The 25611-nt window shown below is 52.3% G+C and overlaps 1 protein-coding gene and 1 long non-coding RNA gene across 2 annotated transcripts in view; one reads left to right on the top strand and one right to left on the bottom strand.

Moving 5' to 3' along the window:
* The first annotated feature begins 832 nt into the window (after window positions 1–832).
* Window positions 833–9607, top strand: LOC109317904. The gene is made up of 2 exons (XR_002103140.1): window positions 833–1026; window positions 8872–9607. It is a non-coding gene; the product is annotated as an uncharacterized LOC109317904 (long non-coding RNA).
* PLXNA2 (plexin A2) overlaps window positions 8705–25611 on the bottom strand; it is a 264936-nt gene continuing 248029 nt past the window's right edge. Inside the window, exons 27-32 of the mRNA XM_019546861.1 lie at window positions 23187–23286; window positions 14758–14948; window positions 14256–14425; window positions 11824–12036; window positions 11567–11717; window positions 8705–10468 (exon numbers count right to left, since the gene is read on the bottom strand). Coding sequence (XP_019402406.1) covers window positions 10373–10468; window positions 11567–11717; window positions 11824–12036; window positions 14256–14425; window positions 14758–14948; window positions 23187–23286 — 921 coding nt within the window. The 3' untranslated portion in view covers window positions 8705–10372. The remainder of the gene's footprint in view (window positions 10469–11566; window positions 11718–11823; window positions 12037–14255; window positions 14426–14757; window positions 14949–23186; window positions 23287–25611) is intronic.

Genomic DNA, 25611 nt, shown 5'->3' with positions numbered 1-25611 from the left:
CCCTAAGTCAGCCTCAGAGGAGTCACAGCCTGTCTAATGGCAGGAAAGGGGAGGGCGAGGGGGCATAACTGCGTGAGTAAAGACTACCGATCTGAAGAGGGGTTTACAGAGTCAGGCCACACATTTCTGATGGTCATGTGATGTTTGGTTCTTGATTTGAGGAAAGCAAAATAGACAGACCTGCCCACAAATCACCAATAAGCTGCATTTGCCCTGGCTGCTCACTCTAAAACAGGCAGACAAAGTGTCAAATGTCTACATAAAACAATGTCCTGATCAGAGGGAGTACCCAACCCTCAGCTATTAACCACTGAGTTCTCAGCTAATAGCTTTCACCACTGGGGCTAGATGTATCCTTTTTAATCTCTAAATTAAATAAAACAGAGCCCCTTTGGAAATGCAGCAAAGCCCTCTTGCTCCAGGCCACCACGTTTCCTTTTTATGCATCCTTAAGGGTCTCTGTTTTTCTGTCTCTTCCCATCACCCAGAGTAATTTGGGACCATTAGAGAAAGTTCATTGCTGTAATTGCAACCATATTGGTCATTAAAGTTGACAGACAGCTGTTGAGAAAGTCACTCGCTGATTCCCGCTCCTCTGCAAATGCCTTGCTGTGTTTGCTAAATCAGGACTTTGAATTTATGAAAAGGAAGCAAAATCCGTTTTACCCCCAGGACCAATATTGTCAGGGAAGGAAGAGCGCCCCAGACTCAGCCCCGTCTGTATTTGTAAACAACGCTCACATGCCTCTTGCTTAAGCAGAGGCAAACTGTTCATTATTTACTTCATCCAATAAAGATTTCCCCCGAGCTCTCGCTCCTGGTTTGAAGTCAGTAATGCATTTTGGAAAGAGAGCTCATCCCTGCCGCCTCTATTTTGGAGCTGATAAAACAGCAAACCTTAAGTCACTTGTCTGCGCTTCAGGACCCGAGAGAGGAGAGAAGGCTATGCATTTCCACGGAGCACAGGAAGATCTCAGCACACCGGGGGCCAAGTGTTATTACCCTTCGTGCTAGAGAGGGGGAAAGGTAAGTGGAGAAATGAGAGGCCTGCCTGTGTCTAAATGAACAGTTAAGGTAAACCAGGCTCCAGTCTAAGCGCAAAGAGTTAGTGCCAGAGCCTGGGGATTATCCTGTCAAAGGATCCCTGACAAGTTATACCAGGTGAGACCCTGCCTTGAGGCACCTAAGAGCTCAGCTGACACAGTGAGGCAGGTGCATAGATGCAAGCAAGGATTCATTTTGCAGCTATGTTGGTTTGAGAAAGAGAGGACCAAAAAGCTCTTGGGTCAGGGGCAATAGCTTTCATTAGAACCACTAAATAGTAGCAAAGAAAGGGGTTTTTTTTTTTGCTACTATTTAGTGGGTCTAATAAAAGATATCACCTCTGACCCAAGAGCTTTGTGCATCTCTAGTTACAAACAGGTCACAGATGTCCTGACCCCCGTCCCCGATCTCATCAGCCAGCCTACCTGCTTCCCACTTTGTCACTCTTTGAGCACCCTGAAGCGCAGGGGGAGAGGGGAGAAAACCTTTTCAAGAGTGACGTGCCTGGCGGGCTGCTTGTTGCCTCTCGAGGAGAGCAGCCGCGGGGAGTTACAGCAGATGCACGCTGCGGTGCCTGCGCTTACTTGCTAGGTCTTACGCGCCGTTCCTTTTCTTCTGCGTTGGAAGAGCATCCACGCAAAGTTATCTTGTGTGGTTCGGCTCCACCAGATGCGCTGCCCCAGCGTCGTTCTGCAAACAGTTGAAGACAGACAAATCCTTCAGACAGCTGCTCCCGGGGGTGCCCTTCCCAAGCCACTGCCAGCAGCGTGAAAAGAAAAAGAGTTTGGCTCCTTTTCACTTCTTACCAGAAACATCTCTCTCCTACTCCCTAATTAGTACCAAAGTCGTCGTGCGGGTGCTTGCGAGCTAGAGGGCAGTGTTTTACCTTCTGGTCCAGCCCTGTGACTGCCAAGGGCTCCGTAGGCTGTAAAAATAAATTGGACATTAAATATTTTATTTTGGATCTCCTACTACTGATTTATTTCTGGTGCGATGCAGCAAGTAAATATTTCGCGCCAGTATTCACAATAAACCGCACGCACCGCACGCCAGGCAGTAAGGGCCCACTCCAGATTCTTTTTGAAACCAGTAAACTTTATTTATATATAACAACAGTACAAAGTGAGTCCTTGGCTTGCAAAATAGGAGTGTTTCATATTTACAATAGGTACACAATAATATATTAGAATAATAACAAAACCCCCTTTTTTTTCCTCCTTGGAACGCTTTTAAATACTTAAACTTTCTTACATTTTTTTCCCCACAACACTTGTAAAAACAACAAAAACCAGACAACCATTTAAAAAAAAAAAAAATATAATACAGAACTCCAGTGTGTCAAGTATCACGGGGACAGGTGGACGGGGCGGGAAAGGGTTGGGGCTGTGTGGTGCAGACAAAGTATACAGTCAGATTTAGTGTATCTTGCCAGCCCACCAAAACCAAAATAAAATAAAAATAAAAATAATAAAAAAGGGGTCTTATGACGGGCATTTCTTTAATTTGTAAGGGACGGGTCAAATAAATAAAGAGCCCTTGGAACCCCACATATCTTTGCTTTAAAACTCACATTTTTTATTTTTTTTTTTAAAATTGGTTGCTACCTTCACACCCTCCCTTTTTCATGACCGTCCCCTGCAGAAGGTGCCCCTAGCAAGTGAACTTTCTCCGCGGTACGGCGGGGATGGAGCTGGCTGTGATTCATTCTGAGTACTAGCAAGAATGAGGCGGAAGTAAGGACTACAGGCCGGGGCTCTTGCATTTTTTGACGCCTCCCTATTCAGGCACGTGCCTGCTCTGGCCAGGAGAGGAGGGGACCAGCATTCAAGGTTTCCCCAGCCCAAATGCAGCACAGGGGCCAGATATGGCAAGGGAAAGCCTGGTCAGGAGGTGACCACCGTGAGTTTGCAGGCTCCAGAGACAGGCGCTGGGGTTTGGGCGCGTGCCCCTGCGGTGAGGGCTATGCCAATCTTTGGAGCCTTTTGCCAATGGCAAGGAGGGAAGATGGGGATTGGGACGGGGACTTCTTCCACCCAAAGGGGTGAGAGGGCAGCTCACATGACGGCAGATGGGCGTTTTTAGCCAGCAGGGATAAACACACGGACACTGCAGCATAAACAACACGGGCAGGACACACGGCGTCTCATCTGGATTCAAAGGCCTGACTTATTTCGTGCAAAATCCTGACAGCTATGGCAGCCACAGCTGCTCTGGCAAGGGGAGGAACTGCTTGCTTAGCCATTTGCTCCAGTCTGCGGGTTGCCCATGGGGCGGGACACGACACCCCCGTGCTCGCGCTGCCCCCACGGCTGCTGTGGTGGGATGCTCTGTGCCTGCCACAAAACCCAGGACGGATCCGGGGACAGCCGGGCTCCCCTCCTGCCCCCAGGCCCTCTTTGAGACAGTCTCCAAAGCTGGCTCGCTGCTAACAGGACCAGTAAACCAGGGAGGGGATCAAAAGGGGTAGGACAGAGACTAAGAAAGCTTTGCACTGCACACTTGTCCTTAACTGAGTCTGGAAGAAGCGCTCAGCACGTTACCAGGATTTCTGGCTTCTCACTTTGCCTCAAACTAGACCAGGAGCCCTGGAGAACGGGCTTTTGAAGAGGCAAGGGAATAAAATGAAGCACTTTCTTTCAAATTGGGGGCCTTTGTGGAGGTAGGAGGGAATCGTACTCCCTCCTGGTTGGGTGGATACATCATTCGCTGGCTAGGAACTGGGCAGAGATATTTTGCTTTTGTTCCTCTTTCTAAGAGAAGAAAAGTATGTTCAAAGGTTTCATAGTTTTTAAGACCCTGCCCTTCGAACTGGCCTGGCTGAGCGACACGTCGGTGTTGCAGTTTGGGGTGCTCAGGCTCTGAACCGCACCCCACGGGCTTCTATTTCTAAGTCAAACAGCTCCTTCAACAAACAGCTCATCCCAAAAGAAATGTCTCCAACAGCGTGACTGCCCTGGCCACGTTGGCCCTGGGCGGCTGTGTATGTGTCGCACACGTAAGGCCTTTGGCCCCTCGCTTGCTGATCTCAAGAGACCTGGGACAAAGCGGAGCGGGGCGGGGAGGGGGCATCGTGGAGGTTTCACTGAAGACACATTCACAGAACAGATCGGACCGCTCACCTAGCTCTACCTAGCAAGTCACTATATACAACGTCACAGCTCCGCGTTATTGGCTGACGGTTTATGGTACACGTGGACTACTGAAATAGGATGACTGAAGCTGTGCTGCCCTGAAATGCATCGCGGATGCTGGTTGCTTGTCCTCCTTTTCTGAACCCTTTTGTCTTTCCTGCGCAGCACAGTCACTGCTGAGGTTTCCCCCTGATGGCCCAGCTTGTTCGAGTCCATCTATTTTTGTTTCATTCAGTTTGGTGAACTAAGTCCTCATGACAGGTAAATGCTGACAGCCCTGGAAAATGAAACAGAGCTGCCGGTGACAGCCAGAAACACTGCCCTGCAGCTGCTAATGGGAAACAGTACAGGCACAGGCTTAAAAAAATGTTTCTGGAATAATTCTCCGGCCCCTGCTCTGCCCCAGGTGGAGTTACACGCCCAAGGGCGACACACAACCCAGCTTCCCTCCAACTCCCTTGCAGCGGCGAGCGGTTAGCAACCCTGCAAACCCGACCCTGCGTGCACGTCCACAGCGGGCACCAGGCGGGAGGCGCCCACCCAGCAGCCCCAGCTGAACGCCTGGACTCGTGCTCGTGTAGGGCACTCGTACACGTTATGCATTTACACACAGAGCCCGGAGCACAAACACCGAACCGCCGGGTCCTGCTGCAGGGCTCCCCTACTCAGCCTGGACGTTGCAGACCACCCGTGAGGCGGATGGAATAGGGAAAGGCTCCTTTTTTTGGGTAAATTCCATATAAAACCCTTACCAGCAGTGGCATATGTCCTCTTAAGAGGACACGGGTGGCCTGGCTGTTGGGATTGTCACAGGGGAAAGGCATTGAACACCTGCGAGGTGAAGGGTTTTATCACCCGGCACTGGGATTTCCTGGGGAAAGGCTGGCCTCCCGCATCCGCAGATTCAGGTCCATGACTCATCTCAGTCCCCCTTTCCACGGCTCTGCTCCTTCACAGCCTGGCCCTGGGGTGTTTTTCATAACACTTGTTTGTCATGAATTAAGCTACAGTCCGTTCCCCACCCAGCTGGACCTAGGATGGCGTCAGAGGTTTTGTCCTTAGCTCTCCCGGGTTTTTGTACCTGGCAACCCCCTCCCCTGCCTCTCCTGTGGGAAGGAGTGGGCCATCTGAGCTCCATGTCAGCCTGCTTCTTGGAGGGATACAGCACTGTGGGGCAAAGGCAGCAAGGTCCAGGCAGAGGCAAGCTTGGCTAGGAGTTAGGACTCCGGCATAGGGGGTTTTCAAAAAGGCTTTCAAGGTGGAGAAGCATTTGATTAGCACCTTGCTACCCCTTGGAGTGGGTGCTTTGATGGCTCTGGATAATGCTCAAGTGCAGAAGATTAAATGGAATTATTTAAACAGCAGCACCAGACACAGATAGTCCAGAAATGACGTCTTCTGCTTTGATGTCGAAACACCTGAAACAAAGCCGACCGGAGAATCAAAACGCCTGGGCGCGTTTCTCCCACCCGGCCTGGTGCGGGGAAGGAGGCGCAGAGCTAGATGTGCAATCATTTCATCTGCGGCAAACCCGGGGCCTCCCTGCCGACCGAACCTGGCGCGGGGCTTGCCTGCAGCACGCAGACCGCTCCGTGCCGAGATCTGAAGCGCCAGCCCCAGAGGACTGAGAAGTCGGCTGTAAATTGGGCATCGGATCACAAGAGCTTCGCCACATAATTTCCTGCGAGCATCCATTATTCAGGAGAACCAAAGAAAGGAGCGCTGAAGAGACTTGCTCCGTCACACTTCAGCCACCCCTGCCCCTGCCTGCAGCAGCCTGCCCCCTTGGCTGCCTTACTACGTCCGGTCCCATTTCAAGCGATTCAAACGCTTTGGCTTCAGCTGCTTCCCTTGGGATGCTATGCCGCAATCTAATTAATGCTCCCAGGAGGCAGGCACATTCCCCCTTTCCTCAGATGCCTTTGCGTACACGCAGGAATGAATCCCAAATACTCTCTTTCCCTCCTTGTGCTTAGGAGCATTCCTCGAGCATGTGCAGCTGCCCCTTTCACCAACCCTTCATATCAGACATGTCTCGTTCCCTCCTCAGTGACATCCAAGCCCTGCAAGCATTTTGATTTTTCCCTAGTCTTCTGCACTTGGTGGGATGAGGAGCCCCACAGCTGTTTTCCAAGCCTCCAGACAGCAAAGGAGGAGAATGATGCTAAGGGGTGAAACAAGTAGAGAAGAGGAGACCGAGGGGGATTGAATAACAGCCTTCACCTCCCTGCCGGGGGGTTGCAAAGAGGATGGAGCTGGGCTGGTCTCAGTGGGGCAGACAGAATGAGGAGCAATGGGCGCAAGTTGAGGCAAGGGAAGTTTAGGTTAGATCTTAGGAAAAACCTTGTCACTAGGAGGGTAGTAAAACACTGAAAAAGGTTACCCAGAGAGGTTGTGAAATCTCCATCCTTGGAGATTTTGAAGACCTGGGTAGACAAAGCCTTGGCTGGGATGACGTAGTTGGGGCGGGTCCTGCTTGGACAGTGGGCTGGACTAGATGTGACTTCCCGAGGTCCCTTCAACCCTTGTCTTCTATGATTCCAAGCATGACTGATGAATACACCCGGCCTCGGGCGCTGTAGCACGCAACGTGGATGCTGCATGCTGGTAAAGACAGCCTCTGCATAGTGCCACCCCCGAGGCTTGTGCAATGACCTTTATACAGCAAGCAAGAGATCTAGGATCTGCAATGTATCCCCACAGCTCCAGGGAGCTGTAGGCAGGGACTTCAGCCTTCACTAGACCGAAGAACAGGGCAAAGGGAGCCCACGCTGGAGAAGGCGGCTGGGCAGGGAGACGGGCGAGGCGTGCGTGATGCCTCCTAGCAGAAGCCCGCTGTTCCAGGCCTAAACCTAGTTAGACAGGGGATGGTCGATGAGTTGACAGGAAGGAATTTGGACTACAAGGTCCTAAGCAGATCCTGGCAGGAGCATGGGAGTTCTCCCATCAGGGTGCAGAAATGATGCCAAGCGACTCTGGAGAACAGTTAAGCAGGCAAAGCGAACCGGGAGCAAGAAATACTTGAAGCAATGGCTGTGACCAGAATGCAAGGCTGAACAAAGGTGAGCACTGATCATGTGCGGGATTGCTGTGAACAGCAACAGCAAAACCTGGGGAAACTGAAGTCTTTTGGGGGCATATCACAGATCTGCCTCTATGCAATGTCAGCGACAGAGGGCAGGTCAAGTTAGCAACTGCTCTAATGACTAGATGGTGAATTTATTCGGGTTGGGATGCCAGGCTTTAATAGGATGCCCTGGCAGATTCTCCCTGTTCTGTCTGTGTAATTAGACTCCTGGTGCAGGTAAGGGAACCTGGGAAGGAAACCCCGCTGATGATAGGCAGCCTGTCTCTGTGCTGGTCTCCACAGATCCCCTTCTTGTACCCATGTCTCAGTCAATCGGAGCCTTCTAGTTACAAAGCTTAGGCTGCAGCGAATGTCAAAAACTACGGCTTATTGCACCAGGTTGGTCATTAGTATTTCTTTCGAGCTACTAATAGGGCCCAGAGAAACTCACCTAAGTGGATTACCAGAGGAGAGTGGGCTCGGTGCAGCTTTCAATGGAGGATAATTGAAACAGCAAGTTTCCTGAGTACTTCTCTGAATGCTTTTCCCTCCCTCCTTGTTGCTGTCTGCATTCAGACTCCTGGGACTCTCGCTGCCTACTTAAAGCACCAGTTTGAACCCGCCCGCCCGCGACCGGAGAGCTCCCAGCTCCCTTCTGCAGCACTGGGATGGGGGTGGTGGCTGGCTGTGAAGTGGTATCTTCTGCCCTGGCAGCAAGCTAAGACCCCAGCCCTGCCCCGGCACCGACTGCCGACGACCGTGGCACAGCTCTGCGAGCCCAGGGGCCCAGGCAGTCGGACCCCAGTGCAGGACTGCGGCGCAGGCTGTGAGCGGGGACTAACGAGAGCTTAAGTACAGGCGAGCTTCAGCCACACCTGCAGCCACTGACTCCCCTTTCAGCTCTGTGCAAATGCACAGACAAAGATGGATTTCAAGACGAGAAGGCTGTATAGTCCAATGGTTTTGCACTGTAGGTTCAGCTCCTTCCAGCGTGGTGGGGGTGAGTCTGTGGGCCCAGTAACACGAGGCCTTTCCCTCCCCACAGCCCTTCTAATGCTCTCGGGAGGATGCGGTTGCTTTACCGGAGTCCTGCGGCGGAGCGGATCCTGCGTAAGTCGTAACAGTACCTAGCACGCAGCACCCGCACGTGTGAGACGGCAAAGCACCCGTGCTCCTCTGGCTTCAGCCAGACCTTGACCAGCGCTTCACATTGCCAAGCCTTTGCTAATCTTTTCACCCCACCAAACACCGCTCCCCCCGCTTCAGAAGCAGGGGAAAGAGTACCGCGCAGGTGAAGCGGCTAGCCTGGGGTCAGCCCCTTCACAGCCGAGCTGTTCCTAGCCTCTCTGCAGGGAAACTTACGGCCCGGCATTTTCCCATCGGGTTTTGATTCCATTAGACAGACCCACGTAGCTACTCTGCTGCAATCGCCAAGGCTCGCATGGTCGATACTTCTATTTCCATTAGGTCTAATCACCTTGTCCTCCCCACTGCAGCCTGCACAAATATCAATATTTATTACAGAGAGAAATATTTACAGCATTCCGTCTACCTCTTGGCACTCTTCAAAGGACATGAAAGCTTTGGTCTCTTTTAAAGGAATAACACTCACATACATTTGTCTTTTAGTGACCACAAGAAGATGGGCTGCTCTGGCCGCTAGAAACCAAACCTACCGAACGAGACACAGAGACAAAGACGACGACGACAACGGGAGTTGGCACTCGGACTGTGTGGGTTACGGCTTTCTCTTGCCTAGCACAGAAACTTCTACCCCTCCCTCAAATGGAAATAAAAGTCTTAGGCTTGACCTTGGGTGACCTTGCGTATGCCGGGAGAAAAATGCAAACGGCGTCTGTCCTCATTTTGTCTGTAAGGGTAAGAGAGTCTTAAACAGAAAAGCAATAAATACATCATCTCACTATGTCTACTCTTTTCAAGTATCACTTGCTGTAAACATTGGGTTTTGTGTGTGTGTTTCAACCGCAAGAAATCACATTGCAGCTGGAACAGAATAGCGCTAGCCGGCCAGCACTCCAAGCGACTAAGAAAGCTCCAGCCCAGCTCTGCTTGACTGGGAACGGTCAGCCAATTGGTTTAGCTCAAATTGCACCTGCAGAAACCTACAATGCACCAATTTCAGTTTAAACCGCACGCGACTTCCTTCGCTTTGCGCACCACAAAAGGCAGAACACTCCTTAGGAACCCGAATGTCAAGCAAACAAAGATCCCGCTGAATGGTGGCACCTGGCTGGAGCTTTGTGTTGAAACAGCATGGAAATAAAAGAGGGGAAAGTTTAAAATCAGATCCTTCCTCCTTCAGCGGTAAGTGGGATTTAAAAAAAATAGATATATCGACACTATATAAATACACAGATAAAGCTGGATTTCAAGACAAAGAGGTCGAATGCTCTGATGGTTTTGCAACTCGGGTAAAGTTCCTTCCGGTGCCTATAATTTACTCAGCTGTTGGCTTTCTTTCCGGCTAAACTGTTATTTTCCTTTGTGTAAAAAGTTTTGGTGCAAACTTGTGCTCATATTTTTGTAAGTTCCCAGGAAGAGGAATAATGGGATTTTCCAAACTTTCCTATTAGCATAAGAGTCAGTTCTCTGAATGGCTGAGCCACACACTACAGGAACCTCACATGAGAGAGAGAGAGAGAGAGAGAGAGAGAGAGAGAGAGAAGATTTGGAACTGAACTTGGTTGGCAGAAGTATCTCGGTGGCCACCGTGGTTTTTGTTAAATTGCTTTTTTTTTTCTTTTTCTTTTTCTAAAAAAAACCCCCCTTTAAATAAAGTTTTTATGATTTCCTAATATACATCACACGGTTTTCATGCAAAGCAGCAGTCATGGAGGCCTCCAGACTTCCTTCTTCCATACATACGACTTGAAGAGTTGATCCATCTGGACCCTATTTGGCTTGGGGATGCATTGTCTTTCTAGCTGTCTGCTCATACTGGAATCTAAGTGATTTTGAACTCAGTAGGTATCTGGGCTCAGCTCTGCTCCCACCAGAGGAAGTCTCAGTACTTATAGGTGTCCAGTGCCTTCCCTGCTTGTTCTTACTCTTAGTTCCCGAGAGTCTTTGCAGTGACTATTCCCTTCTTGTTGAGCCTCGTGTCCTTTCTTCAGCTCTCGATAGACATGGCACCAATGAGCTGCTCTACTTTGTATGCCAAGCGCTGCCTGCGCGCCTGCTCGTCCTGCTCCAGGGCTCCGATGATCTGGTACAAAGCAAGAGGAAAAGAAATCAGCGTGAGATGGACAGGTCGAGCAGACACACAGACAGACACTCGTGGGTGGGCTCGTGGCCCAGTGGGGGTTGATGGCAACAGGCAGCAGCAGTTTCTAGGGTAGGTGCAGTATGCTGACTCCTCTCCTTGGGCAATAGAGTAGCAAGACCTAATGATCCTGGTGAGACTGAAAGCCTGGAAGCCGGCTAGCGTAAAACGCCCGAGCCCGTTTGGGTTTGCCCAGCCTTCTCCAGGGACTGGGAGGCTCAAGGCACGTTCCCTAGTCCAGGTGCACTTAGCGCTTGGAAGCTGAGCCTGGCCTGATACAGTAAATCCCTCCCTTTAGCTCTTCTCTCCCAAAGAGATGTAAATAATGAAAGACGGAAGCCAGCGGCGAGGGCTGTGCCATCCCGCCACCACGCCGCTTGGTCAGCCCCTTTGCTGCACAGCGCCAGCGTGATGCCGCCATTCCCACCCCGGTGTCTCCGACTCCCTCTCGCCTGTCTCATTCCACATGCAAGTTCTGAAATGTGAACCCCTAATCGGAAAATAGCCGTGGCACGGTTCTGCCAATGCATACGTGCAATTAGACGCCCAAAGCCTTCCTTTTAATGGACGTAATTGCAAAATAGCTTCTTCTCGCCCTGCAAATGCAGCGGGGGAACAGATGGTGAGAACTTGGTTTCAAGTGATGCATTCATTAAAGGAGCCCATGCTGCCAGGAGTTCTCTGCAAATGCAAGCCTGCTTCCCCACGCAGTGGGACTCAGGCTGCGCTGGCAGTTCCCAGAAGACAGGCGTTTTCGAGGAGGTTTGCTGGGTCAGGAGGTTTTCCACCGTGTTAAGGAGTGCGCTGGACTGCATGGGTGTCCCAAAGGTCTGGGATTCTGCATCACCCACACAGTGACAGGCTTTCAGGCCCTCAAGGCACAGACAAGGGCGGGTGGAAGGAGCCACAGAGAAACCTTCAGCCCCGCTGACTTCCCAGTTGGCTTGGAGGGGAGAGAGGGGAACTCTGCCTCCATCGGTCCTCACCCCGTCTGCCGACCCTTGTCTCTCCGGCCGGTCCCGAGAGAGAAACCCCACTCACCTCTTCGCTGTATTTGCTGACGTAGGAGTAGATCTCATTCAGCGCGCTCAGCATGTTGAACTCCGTGGCGTGAAGGCGCGACTGCTCCGCGAGGTAAGCGTTCATGTCCTGGTCGCTGATGGCCGGGAGCTTTGCAATGTCGGCGTAATACCTGGGGAAGAGTGAGGCAAGAGTGAGGGAGAGGGAGGATCTGGCCCTCCACGGGCACGGCGAGACGCTGCTGCCACCGCGGCTCCCAGCCACGCGCTGATGCTGACCTCTCCACCCAGCTCTTGTAGCTGGGGATGTCCTTGGCGTACAGCAGCTTGTTGGAGGGGGAGTCCTTGCCCAGGCGGTGCTCAGAGGTGGAGCAGGAGTCCATGAAGGTCTGGGCCACGACCGAGAGGCAGGCATCCGTGATGCTGCCCTTGTGGATGTCGAACACAAACTGGGGGTTCTTGATGACGTTCACCCAGAACCGGAGCGGGAGGCTGAGGAAGAGCACAGGAGTAAAGAGCGAGCCCGGATCCGAGAGGCAGGAGGGCAGCTTCCCTTCCCCATGCAAGTGAGGCGCCCGTTTGCTCTGCAACCCTGGCGTGCACGAGGCAGAAGCAATGGCTCTGCGAGTAGGACTGGGCGAACCTCGCTACCAAACCCCTAACTGGGCCTGGGGTCTGTTTGTCTCTGACTTCCCGGTGCCTTTGGGACAGACCTTGGCTCGGCTACCTGCATCAGGCCCAGCTCCCTGAGGCTGGCCCCTGCCCACCCTGTCCTGTGGAGCACTGGCAAAGGGTGCCAGAGCCAAGGGGGTGGCAGGAGCCGTCAGTCCCAGCCCCAGTCCTTCAGGTTCGACAGCTGCAGTGGGAAACCTTTGTTGTTCGGCACGGTTTCCTTTCATAGCTTACAACGTGCTGCTTTCGTTCGGGCTTCCAGCATTTTTATCCTAATAACTCCTTCCTCTAAAGCTCTCTGCAAATTGTTTTTAGCTTCCCATCGCCTTGGTGGGGAATCCAGCTTTTGCAGATGCGATGATTAGAGGCTTTTTAAGCCCCGAGGGATTGGGAAGGGGGACGGGGGGTGCGGGGAGAGAAGGGAGGAATACAAAATCTTGCTGGAGCTCCCATGTGTTGAGCTTTTTTTCCAGCTCCGAGGGAAATGTCTAACCCACAGAGCTTTTAATCCTAAAATCACAGCCAAGGCAAAGCCATAATCACACCGGTTGTCTGGAGGACGTGGAATCCGAGCCGCAGTTTGTGTCAGCTGCGCGGGTTCGGAGCGAGCCCTCTCGCCCTGGCAGAAACCTTCCAGGAGTTGCCAGAAATATTTGGGAAGGAGCAGCTGCTAACTGAGCTGCCACCTTGGAGCATTAGTGGCATCCCCCCCGTGATGCTACCATGCCCAGAAGGGCTGGCGAGTAGCCCCACTTCTGTTCCTTTTGGCAGCCTGGCTTGAAGGTGCAAACCTCCCTTGCCTTCTCCAGAGCACAAATCCTGATACAGAGGAGAAGCTGGCTTTGTGGTGCTGTCTGTGCACCTCTTATATAGGTCATCTATAGAGGTGCGTGCCTACCTGGCCTTCCGGCTGTCTTCAGACTAATACGTTGAACAGCCTCTCTGCTTATGGCTAAAGGCACTGCCTGGGAATCAGTTAAATTCCTTGCTCTGCCTTGGACCCTTCAAGTTACTGAACTGTGTTTCCCCACCTGTGGTCAGCAAGGCTTGTCTTGCCTATTTGGGTGTTAGCTCCTTGGGGCCTGCATTGCATCTCTCTCCATGTACAGCGCCTTGCACTATGCAGCCTCCACCTACTGCTGGCAGACAAATGGGGCCCCGGCACTGAGGAGCTGGAGGCATCTGGAAATTACTGGGGCTGCTCGTGTACCAGAATGAGGAATCAAAGCAGGAGGGAGGAGAAGCCGGCGATGGGCAAAGTTAGTGAGCTGTCATCTGTCTGCTGCGCCTCCCTGCAGCCTTTTGCACCGAAAGCCCCTTGCAGGGGAATGACATGGAAGATGCCCTTGTCCGGACGGTAAGGGGGAGGAGGGTCTCCATGAAACCCCACATGCTGTATCTTCGCTTACCCTAGAATAGCCTCGGGAAACCACCGGAAGCCGTTAACAGTTTTCTGGATGCTTCATGCTCGAGAAAATGACCCGATTTTAAGAGATTAGTGCGGAGCATGGAGCAGACAGGGAAGGAGCGCTTGGCTTAACTCTCGGCTGTGTTTAAGCTCTGCTTGGCTCTGTCAGTCATGTGGAGACTGCGAGCTGTGAGTTAGACCGCAGGAGGCATCTGTGCAGACCCGGATGGAGTTGCAACAGCTCCGTGAGGCTTTCCAAGGCTAAAGCACGAGCGCGCGTAGCCCTCAGGGATCCTGGGACTGGAAGAGCAGGGGTACGGCAGCTCCCGACTCGGGATCGTGGCTCAAGTGCAACGCTAGCATTGCCTGGGGGTCCAAAGCTGCATGACTGGGACAGCAAAAGGCTGGAAGTCTTCTTGGGGACAGCCGATCCAGCATCCTGCCGGGGGAGCTTTGAATCCCCTCCTTCCATTGCACCTCACCACGGCCGGGTGGGGAGAATCACTAGTCCCCACTCCCACCACCACGAAAGCAAACGAGCAGGACTTGTGCCTCCCAGACAAGGGCAAGGGGCCAAGTGTGTGAATGACAGCGGGCTGGGGGAGGTCTGTCCCTGCTCCCGTGTCCCTACCAGTTACTTTTCCAGGTGTGCCTCACGTCCGTGTCGTGGATGCTGTGCTTATCCGCTTGCTCATCCAGGAAGTCGAACATGTACTTGATGGCCAGCGGGAGCGCGCTGCCGCGGTGCACGGTGCTGAACAAGGTCTCGAACAAGTCGTCCACAAACTTCTGCAGCGTACCCTGCCGGGATCAGCACCAAGAGGGTGAGGGGAGGGGGACACCAGGCTGTACTTAGCCTGTAACAGTGGTACAGCTCTACAGCCTGGAGGAATAAGCAAGGTCGAGCCCTTAAAAGGAAGGTCCGGCTGCACCGCGGAGGAGCTCCTGCTGTACCGCAATCTAGGGACCAGGTTCCCGGTGCCCCACTGCTGTGCCCAGCTGCACTACGCTCATTTTACCTGCTCACCAAAGGGTGAAGGGGCTTCATTTGCAAGCTGTGGGCCTTTACACAGGGGCTATGCCATGCATCCCATCAGACAGATCTATTCAGCTGCCGGGCGCGTGGCACTTACCTTTGTAGCTAGAAGCCTGGTCAGGTAGATCTCGGACACCATCTTGCTGCCTCGGTCGCCTTCCTTTTGGTCCCCGTGGTCGTGGTTTTTGACCAAGTGCCAGACCTTCACCCCGCTCTCCAGGTCAGGGGTGATCATGGGTGCCCGAGAGCGGAGGCTGTCGGGACTGCCCGTGTACCGGAAAGAGGAATCTGAGCAGATGGGAAGAGAAGCCAGCGATAGGCAAAATTAGTGAGCTGTCACCTCTTTGTCTGCCCTCCGTGGAGCCCTTTGCACCGAGAGCCTCCAGGCTGAATTACCTGGAAGGCAATGAAATGGATTTTGCTGCAGATGTCACCAAAAGGCGGCATTGGCCAAAAGCAAATGAAAGAAGAAGGTGTTAACTGCAGCTCAGCTTTCCCTCAGAAAGGAGCAAGGTAGGGGCCTGGCTACTTAGGAGACGGGTAGAAGGGTGTCTCTGGGCAGATGTGGCTGTACCTCTAGGCCAACCAAGCCTTGAAGTGACCGCTAACCTCTGTGGAAAAGACCCTGCTGATGCCATTCCACCGACTCACCGTGACACTGCTGCTGCCTTGTAGTTTAATGGGTGCAAAATTCACTGCTCCCTCAACCCTCCCCTGCTGGGGTAGGGAACTATGGCTAGGTGATGACTGCAAGGGTGCCTGCCCCTTTGAGTGCACCCATTGCTTTTGGTGCACTTTTAAAACATGCTCCATAAGCAGCCATTGCATTTGAGGTGCTTTCCTCAATGTAACTCCTACTTTGGAGAGCCCCAGCTCCTGACAACAGCTCACAGCTAATCATTATTTACCCAGAAAAGCTGTGTACTGCCCCTCCCGCATAGCCAGCCCATGCATTTGAGTGCAGCAAGTCAAAATGAAATGGAAACAGTGAAATGCCTCCCAGCAGGGGTGGGTGAATGGGTGGAGGAAGGATCTTCCAACCTGCACAGCATGTGGGAGAACCACAGGATCAATAAACCAGGTCTGTTGTGATCACAGAGCTCCCACCAGCCTTTTGTTCTTTCCTACTCAGAACTGGGGGACTCCTCCTAACTCGTCAATAGCGCGTCCTCGGATGTGCAACCCTGACGAAGTCCCTGCGATTAGCTACATGCTGGAAGTGAAGCCTGTCTGAAGTGTCTGCGAGGCGGGGGCCCTAAGGCTGATACTCAGAGCCTCTCATGGGCAGCTGCGCGATGCAATCAAAATAGAGGCAGGAGCCCTGTTATTTCTAAAGCCAGTGATTTGCTTCTAGAGACCGGTGTCAAGTTTAACAAAGGATGGAATTAAGCAGTAATTGAGTTAAGCAGCAGGGCAGTGCTGTGCTTATACCTGCCCTGTTCCCAGCCTTTCACCCCCACAGCACCCGCTTTCACCACCTCCCTCCTGGCAGGCAGAAATACATATTTCTTTGGAGCACATAAAAGCTGCTTCATTATTCATCACATCAGGAACCGGTGACTGATGTGAGAGGTGGGTTAGTTCCCTTGGGAAACGTGCTGCCTTGGTTCTTTCTGCCTTCGACAGGGGGGAGAACATCCTGGCGAGACCCCCAAGTGAGTGCAGGGGCCACTCTGTTCTTGCCCTCCTGCAAGTACTTGTTTCGCAGGGGCCAGCTTGGCCTTCCCATTCTCCACTCGCCCTTCCCAGCAAGAGTGACCATCAATCAGCAGAGAGGAATGCACAAACCACCACAAAACTCATCATTTCATAGTCAGGAGAGTCGGAAGGGACCTGAGCAGATCATCATGTCCGACCCCTGCCATGGCAGGGAAGAGTACTGGGGTCAAATGATCCCGGCAAGGTGTTTGTCCAGCCTCCTCTTAAAGCCGCCCAGGGCAGGAGCCTGCACCACTTCTCTTGGAAGTTGGCTCCAGACCCTAGCCGCCCTGACCGTGAAGTGGCGCCTCCTGATGTCTAGTCTGGATCTCCCCTCCGCCAGCTTGGGACCGGTATTCCTGGTCACTCCTGGCGGTGCTCGGGGGAACAGGGACTCCCCCAGTGCCTGCTGGTCCCCCCTGACTAGTTTGTAACGGGCCACAAGATCCCCCCTCAGCCTGCTCTTGTGGAGGCTGAACAGGTTCAGGTCCCGTTGCCTCCTCGTAGGGCCTGCCCTGCTGCCCCTGACCATGCGAGTGGCCTCCTCGGGACCCTCTCCGTGCTGTCCACGTCCCTCCTGAAGTGCGGCATCCAGACCTGGACACAGTACTCCCGCTGCGGCCTGACCAGTGCCGCACAGAGGGGGAGGATCACCTCCCTGGACCTGCTCGAGATGCACAACAAGGTGCGGTCGGCCTTCCTGACCGCGTCCCCACACTGCCGGCCCGTGTTCATCTTGGCATCAATGACGACTCCAAGATCCTTTTCTGCCTCTGCCCTGACGAGAAGAGAGTCCCCCAGCCTGTAGGTATGGTGCTGGTTCTTCCTCCCGAGGTGCATCACCTTGCACTTGTCAGTGTTGAATCCCATCCTGTTCTCATCCGCCCACCCCTGTAACCTGTCTAGGTCTGATTGCAGCCTATTCCTCCCTTCTAGCGTGCCCACGTCCCCCCACATCTTAGTGTCATCAGCAAATTTGAACAGGTGCTTTTTACCCCCTCGTCCAAGTCGCTGATGAAGATGTTGAACAGTGCGGGCCCGAGGACCGAGCCCTGGGGGACCCCACTGCCCACGTCCCTCCGGGTCGGACATGACCCGTCCACCACCGCTCTCTGGGTGCGGCCCTCCCGCCGGTTGGCGACACATCTGACTGTGTGGGGTCGACACCGCAGCCCCCCAGTTTCTTAATGAGAACAGGGTGAGAGACAGTGTTGAAGGCCTCCGAAAGTCCAGGAAGACAATGTCCACTGCTACCCCTGCAGCTAAGGATTTGGTGACCTGGTCGTAGAGGCCGCCAGGTTGGTCGGACAGGACCTGCCACTGATGAACCCATGTTGGTTGCCCCTGAGCATCATCTCCCCCCGGCCCCTTGTGAACATGGGCCAGGATAACTCTCTCAAAAAGCTTCCCCAGGACCGATGTAAGACTAACGGGCCTATAGTTTCCTCGGTCCTCCTTCCTCCCCTTTTTGAAGATGGGAACCACATTGGCCCCCTTCCAGTCCTCCGGCCCCACACCAGAGCCCCACGAGTGCTCGTACAGCCGTGCCAGGGGTCCCGCAATGACCGCAGCCGATTCCCCCAGCGCTCGGGGCTGGAGATTGTCTAAACCGGCTGATTTAAATACATCCAGTCCTGCCAGGCGTTCCCTGACTAGATCCTCCCTGACCCTGGGCCTGGGTGCGCCTCCCCTGGGGCCTGGGGGGAGCCCGGTGCGGGGGCTGATCTGGTCCCTGCTCAGGAAAACGGAAGCAAAGAAGTCATTAAATAGGTTAGCTTTGTCGTCTGGTGTGATGACCAGATTTCCTAGCGTGTCTTGCAGGGGCCCCACATTACCCGGTGCCTTCTTTTTGCCCCCCATGTATTTAAAGAAGGACTTCTTGTCCTTGATCTGGGAAGCTAGTCCCAGTCCCATCTCCACCTTGGCCTTCCTGGCTGCCCCCCTGCATCCCCGAGCAACCTCAGTGTAGTCCTCCCTGGGGATGTCCCCTCCCTGCCATCGGGTGTGCGCCTCCCTTTTAGCTAGAAAACATTCCCGGATGCTTTTGATGAGCCGTGGGGCTTTTGTGCCCTCCTGCCCCCTTTGATCTATGCTAGGATTACCTCCCTTTGGGCTTGGAGGATCGTCTCCTTAAGGAGCGACCACTCTCCTTGGACAACTGGCTCCCCTCCCCTCCGGGACCTCAGTGCTTCTTCAACTATCCTCCTTAGCTCATTGAAGTCCGCCCTCCTGAATCCAGGGCCGCTGCCTTGCTGCATGGCTTTGCCACCTTGCACTGGATGGTGAATCCCAGCGGGCGATGATCGCTGTCGCCCAGGGGGTCGAGCACCCACAGCCCCCTCCCAGGTCGTCACCCGCGGCCAGCACCAGGTCCAACACGGCGTCTCCCCGGTGGGGCTGTGCACCCCCTGGGTTCGATGGAGGTCCTGCACTCTGGCTAGGGACCTAGGTGAGCGGTCAGACCTGGCTGACCGCTCTTCCCAGCAGATGTCTGGGAAGTTCAGGTCCCCCATAATGACCACGTCTTTTGACCTGACTACCTCCGTGAGCTGACGTAAGCATTCCTGGTCTAGCTCTTCCCCGTGGTTGGGGGGTCTGTAGTCGACCCCCACCGTGAAGTCTCTTTCCCCTCGACTGCCTTGTATCCTAACCCAGAGCACGTCCGTGTGCCCCTCCTCTGACTGTGCTACCTGGTGAGGATGCGTATCCCTCCTTAATGTAGAGCACCCCCACTCCCCGTCCTGTCCCTCCTGTACAGCCGATAGCCCTTCACATTCACCGCCCGGTCGTGCGTTGGGTCCCGCCACGTTTCAGTGAGCCCCGCTGTGTCTGGGTTGGTGTCAGCCAGCAGGAGAGTAACTCGCCCAAGTCCCGCCGTGATTAATGCTCAGATAAACAGGAGCGCTCCAGCCAATGCGATGGGGGGATTGGCTAGGGGAGCATCTAGCAATCCTATTTTTAAACCCGGCTCTGTGCTGATATACAGCGGAGAACGTAAATCTGCAATGCTCATTTGCATGTCGTGTGCACAATTAGAAGTATTTATCTTCACTCCAGCCATGATGGTGCAGCTTGCAAATGCTTGTTTTGTCTGATGCTGATGAGCGCGTGGTTGACGCTAGGCACTGGTGTCTCGTCCCCCCAGCTGGGTCGTCCTTTTGCCTGGAGAACAAGTAGAACTGGACTCTGGCCGGATTTGGTGCTTTTAGTGGCCAGATGATCCTTGTGAGGGTGTGTGGATCTACGAGGCTGTTTGGCTGCACAACACTTGGATGCTCTTCAGAGCTCTGAGCTGATAGCCCATGGAATAAACATTTGAAACAAGCAGCTTGGATCCATCAGCGCTCAGTCTGTGGGTCAGTGGGCTGTAGAGCAAAAGATCTTAAAATTCATGGTGCTTGGGATTTCTTTCTGTGCTCTGTGGAGGCACATGATTATTTTGGGGTATACAGCACCTGAAATGAGGGCCCAGCACCACCAGAGCCGTGACTTCTGACCGCACGTTCTTCTATTCAGGCTTGCACCCAGCTATGCAAACGATGCCCTGCGCCGTGGCGAGTGAATCAGTGCATGGAGCGTCAAGGCTACAGAAATCTGTTAGCTCAGATGTCATCTCTTCAGCCTAAGAAAAGAAATTGTTCATGGAGCCGCGTGTTCCTTTGATGCCAGCCTGTTTACTGACCACGACCATGGAAAGTCCTGTTTCCCGGAACTCACCACGAGATGGGTTCTTTGCTTGCAGCTTCAACCTCCTTTCAGCTAAATCTCTTCCCCCTTTTCTCAAGGTCTTGCTTCCAGTCCTGCATGATGCTTTCTTGCTGCCTCCCCTCTTAGCTTTGCTGGTCTTTCGTGCTGCTTTTTTTCTGGAAAGACTCATGTATGTCCCTGTTTGAGGGGGAGGATATTGCTCCAAGCCTCTGGTTTCATAAGGAAGCTTAATAATGTTTTACAACTTTTTTGACTCAAGAGCAGTGGTTACACTAACCCCTGAACAAAACTGCCCTGTCTCGGCTCTCTCTTTTATCCCAAAGGAGCCTTAAATGGTAGTCTGGCCATCCAGACAGAACAAGAAAAGAAAGAAAGAAGTTGACATGTTATAAATGATGTAGTCTGAATCTTTTATGCATTGAGATAGTGTCTTTCTGATAGGATGCATTCACATCGCCAACCTCAACCAATTTTAATCTCATCTGTTGTTTTTGTTTTCCCTTCTTGTGACCAGTTTTCTTTCTCCCTGAGAACAGCAAGCTGTTGTGAGAGGATGCCACGCTCCTCCATGCCTGGGTTTGCCAGCTGAGTTTCCAGTCAAACACACTGCTGATCTGAGGGTTTTCCCTCTGGGAAGCTTGACATAGTTGCAGTGTCCATTCCCTCAAGAACACGTCCGCCGTTCCAGCGGATGAGCTGCAACATTTGCCCTTTTGCAAATTATGGGAGGAAAGGAGACAGCCACTTCTTCTGAGTTTGTGCACTCCCCTGAGAATACATTTCCTTGTTCTCCTGCTTAGGGCAGTATTTGCAATTAGTCTTCCAACAAAGCTATCTGGACAAGGCCCTGCAGTCCTGCTAGGCCCCTGGCAACTTGTACCCCAGTATTCCCGAGTTTAAAGAGTCATTGCCAGGATCTACGACCTTAGCCAACTACAGACTTTCTCCTATATGGATAGCTGCCAGACTCTTCAGTACATTTAACCACCACCAAAATGCCTTATGATGACACAATCCTCTCTTTCCAGAGAATGTAGACTTTTGCTGTAATAAATCATTTCTTTCTCAAGATCTTTGAGGTCTTGTGCCATGCTGCCTCCAACCCATAAGCACGAACACCCGTGTCCACTGCAGAATGAGCTTTGAAACCTGGGTGGCTGTGGCAGGGCACTGTGGGTGCCTGCCACTTTAAGGGCTGAGCCAAGCAGCCAGCAGGTGCTTGACTGCGGCGGCCATTTTCAAACTCTGGCTGCCTATATAAATGGGGCAGTTCCCAGCTGGTGGGCTAGGCAGAAGCATCACCTGGCTGCAAGGCTGAATGCAACATCCAGGTGGTAAGGATGGGCACTTAAGGGGATAGTTTGGAGGCTCCTAGGCATGGCCTAAAACTACCCTGCTGGGAGTGGGTGGCCTGGTGGGGCCCCTAATGGTGTGGGAGTCCCCAGGAAATACCAGGCCAGTGACTACCACAGTGGAAGGTGGGTTGGGGTGCCTTCATAACCCCATTTCTCATGACTAGGTGGGCTACCCTGTTGTAGAGCCAAGAAAGTGGACCCAGGTTAGGGAGTGAGCTAGAAGCCTGACTTGTAACACCCTCAAATGCTTAATGCTAGGGCTGGGACTGAACAGGCCAGAGGCCTACTGTGAGGGATACCCAGACCTGAGGGCCTGGCATTTCCAACTTGCCTTGGAGGTGAGGCCAAAGGTCCTGGGGGGACCTCGCCTGAGAGCGGGAAAGAGCTCAGGGAGTGAAGCAGCCCAGAATGAGGGTGGAGCATGCTGCCTGATTGGAGGGATCTAGCTGGGGTCTGGACTGGGGGATACTGGGGCCCAGTGTGGGATTAGTGATGTTAAGAAGTGTGGATGCCATCTGTGAGACTTGGGCTGCGGTGTAGGGGAGGAATGGAGCTGCAGATAGTGCCCTCTGGCATTGGGGCAAGAATGGGCAGCCTCCTCCTGCCTTATTAACAATGTAATTATGTTACAACAAGGTGTGGCAAAGAGGAGGTGGGTGGTCAGCTCAGAACCAGGTGGGTGGGCCAATGGCAGACTGGCCCTGAGAGTGCCCCCTGTTACAGTGCCCCAGAACAGAAGCAGTCATGAGTCATTCAGCTCTGAAAATGCTGAATTGGACTTTGTTGGCCACAAATATTTTCCCTTTCTTGGTCAACCCAGACAATATTTTGCAGTGCTGGCAACCAGCCCAGGAAGCTTTCTAGAACAGAAGTGGAGTCCTCCATCTAGGACTGTAAGAAGAATTGGCTAGGTGTGGATGGCTTTGATTTTCTTTGTATTCGTGGAAATTTCCCCTTGACTGATTGTGCAACCAATGGCAAACCCTTTTTCTTCTTATGCCTTCACTCTGGTTCTGACTTGGCTCTTGACACACCACTTGTGAATGTATCTTCTTGCACGGAGGCATCGGGGTGTCCCCTAGTGATGAGCAATAGGCTCAAGATGCTAGGCCAGTAAGGCTTTCGCTGTTAGCCTTGCAAAGGTGCACTGCAGAAACTAAGACTCTCCCTTTAAATTGCCATGGGTCTTGTCCAGTTGTGGAAGCAGGTTTCCACTGCCCTGCCTCCCATTTTATCCTCTGCTCCACTTATCAATGTCCATTTGTAAGATCTAGTAAACCAGGCTGAATCTCCTGCAGGGTCCAGTTGCCACTGGACAGGAAGCTTTTAAAATAAGGTTGTTTAGGGTGGGTGTGTGTGGGTGGTTTCTGTTGTTGTTACCTTTTCAGCTTCCTTGGCCTTCTCTGCTTTTATTCTCATGAGCCAATGCGCCTTCACAAAGCAGAAGCCCCTCTGCCTGCACGTGCATGTTGGGGGTGATGAGACATGCCTGGCTTTGGGGCAGAGGCAGTCTTGTTTCAGTTCAGCTCTGTTGTAGACCCAGGGAACTGTCCCTTGCCCGCTATCTGTAAGGGAAGGCAGCGGCTGTGTTCGCCTCACCAAAAATGTGCTCTCTCCTTGAAAGGGGGGGAATCTGTGAGCTGGCACCTAATCAAGTTGTTTAATTAATGCCTCCAGGCTCTAATCTGAAGATGATTCTAGTAGTGGAAAAGTCAGGTCACTGTCGGTGAGCCATCAATTCCCAGCACCCAACTCTGCTTCTTACCGTATCTACTAATGGAGGTTCGGGATATGCTGGCGGAGGCAGGGATGTTGTAGGAGGAGGTCTGCTTGGGAACGAGGGCCACGATGGAGCGATCCGACACCTGCGGGGGCACAGAAAGGGGATTGGTGAGATTAAGGCCCTGAATAGGTGGGGTATGGATGCCACCTCCAGGACTCTGAACATCGCCCTTTTGCAGCTGCACACAGTGCAAGCACTGACCGTTGGAAGGCAGATTTTGCTGGAAGCTCCTGAAGTTGCACTGTTTATTAGGACAAGGCTGAAAATAATTCTGCTGGGCTGGTCTCTTTTCTTCACATGAGAGAGAGAGAGAGAGAGATCTTTTTTTATCTTGCTTTGATTCAGCAGGGGAATCAACTAGCTTAGGTCCAAGCCCCTAAAGGAGCAAGCTGATAAATGAAAAGACATATTGAAGACATTTTTGGTCATTTTGATTTAAGGTTATATTTCCTCCAATAAAAACAGAGGATCTTGAGAATTGTTGCGATCCAATTAAAGTAATAATGCAAAGGGAATAAAACAGCTATAATAATGTTATGGACCATAAAGCATTCCTATTAAACCATTTTTTATTTTAACAACTTTTATGAACTTTAAAAGTTTGATTTACCGCCGAACAAGCCATAAAACCACATTTCGGGGCCTTAAATTGTCAGTCCCTCTATTGCACCAAAAAAAGGGATTAAATGCTGGCAAGTCAAACTATAAATGAACATTAGTGCTAACGAGGTACTGTTATAGCAGGTTTTAGTGGCAGTGTTTAATTTTTACCCTCCCTGTAAATCTAAGAGTCATTGGAAGTTTTTAACTTATCTTCATTAATTAAGAATCTGCAGATTTTCCACTGAACAGACCTTGGCATTTTAATTCTGAACTAACGGCCCCATGGTGCACTATGGCCAGGGAATAGGACAGGGAGAGCTACTGTAACTTTCGGTTAATGCACTGTCTGGGACATGGCAAGTGAGTTGCTTGGAGAGAGGCATGGCATAAAAGAAATGTCTCCTCACTCCCCACTGTCTGTCCCCTGGCTCTAAATCCTCAGTAATTTGCTAGCAGGGAGCACTAGTGCACTATTGTACACACATGGGAGCTGCTCTGGGCAGAGGCTGTGAAGGACAGTATCTTCCCTAAGCTTTCTCTTCTCCCTCGGTGCTCTGCTATCAATTCTCTAACAACAGCACTAAAACCTATCCCGCTCTGACCAGGCCAGACTCTCTCTGTCTCGTACCTCCCACAAGAGCTCTTCATTTTATTTCCTTCATCTTCTCCCCACTTCCACTTCTCTGCAGTGCTCGGCATGCTGCTATTTTCCTGATAAATCCCCTGTCTGCTCTCTCTTCCCCTCGTGCATCCAGGCTCTCTGAAACTGCTCTATACAAAATCTGATCCTGCAATACTATGCCTGTAGCCAAAACATCCTGCTCACTTCCCCTTCCTTTCTTGCCTCTGTAGCACCCTATTCTCTCCTCTCCAGTCTGTCCTGGGTGGAGCTGCTACAATTTCCTTCATCCCCCTGCTTGGTCCCCATCATTCATTTTTTTGAAAACTCGCCATTTGCTGCCCATCCCTTGAAGTCTAAACTCTGTATAATCGTCAAGGCCTCTGGGTCCAGCCCCTGTCTTGGATCACACCTTTCATTGTACCACCCCCCACTTCTCTGGCCAAAGCCATCAGCCTTTCTCCCACTCTGGCCCATCTATGTGCTGGTCTCCCAGTCACATGGAATAGTGTCCTGATCTGGATATCCCAAGCCCTTCTTCATCCAAACCCTTCGTAAAGCCTCCTGAAGTTTGCAAGCTCACACCAAGTGCAACCTCAGGGGAGATGTGCCCATAGTGTCTCGGGGCAACTAGGCATCTCCTGCTTGCATAGTGGAGCCCTGGTCCCTGACGGTAGTCTGAACATGACGCCTAGGACAAATGACGACAAAGATGACGCATGGTGGCTTTGATAAGATGGAAAACCTTGGTTCTGCTCAGTCCTTCTGCTGAGTAGATGAGAACTCGCAGTGGTATCTGAACCAAAGGCCAAGTGGGGCAATTACCCCAAAATCCTCCTGTCCCTTCAACTGCAGGCAGATCAAATGAGTGTTTCCAGTGGGAAGCAGCTGGCACACTCCACCTCAGCAAACAGACTGAGTGTTAACGTTTTAATGGGCTCTAAAATTCTTTGTGATCCTTTAGGATGAAAGGCACTAGGTACATTTTAAGTTATCCTCCTTATTAACAACAACAAGGACTCCTGTTACACACAGCTAGAATGAAACATTTCTATTTGGCGGAGTACAACACTTCGCACCCCTGCTATTTCCTCCTCCGTCCCTGCCTCGCTTCACCCAATTTATTAAGTCAATGGAAGAAACTATCAGTAGTGATATTATTTTCTTAGGCTGTTATTAGCTGCC

This window comes from Crocodylus porosus, unplaced genomic scaffold (assembly GCF_001723895.1).
Source record: "Crocodylus porosus isolate Cpor-Errol unplaced genomic scaffold, CroPor_comp1, whole genome shotgun sequence".
Taxonomy (NCBI): domain Eukaryota; kingdom Metazoa; phylum Chordata; order Crocodylia; family Crocodylidae; genus Crocodylus; species Crocodylus porosus.
Note: the sequence above shows the minus strand (reverse complement) of the source record. Positions and strands in the feature narration are given on the sequence as shown.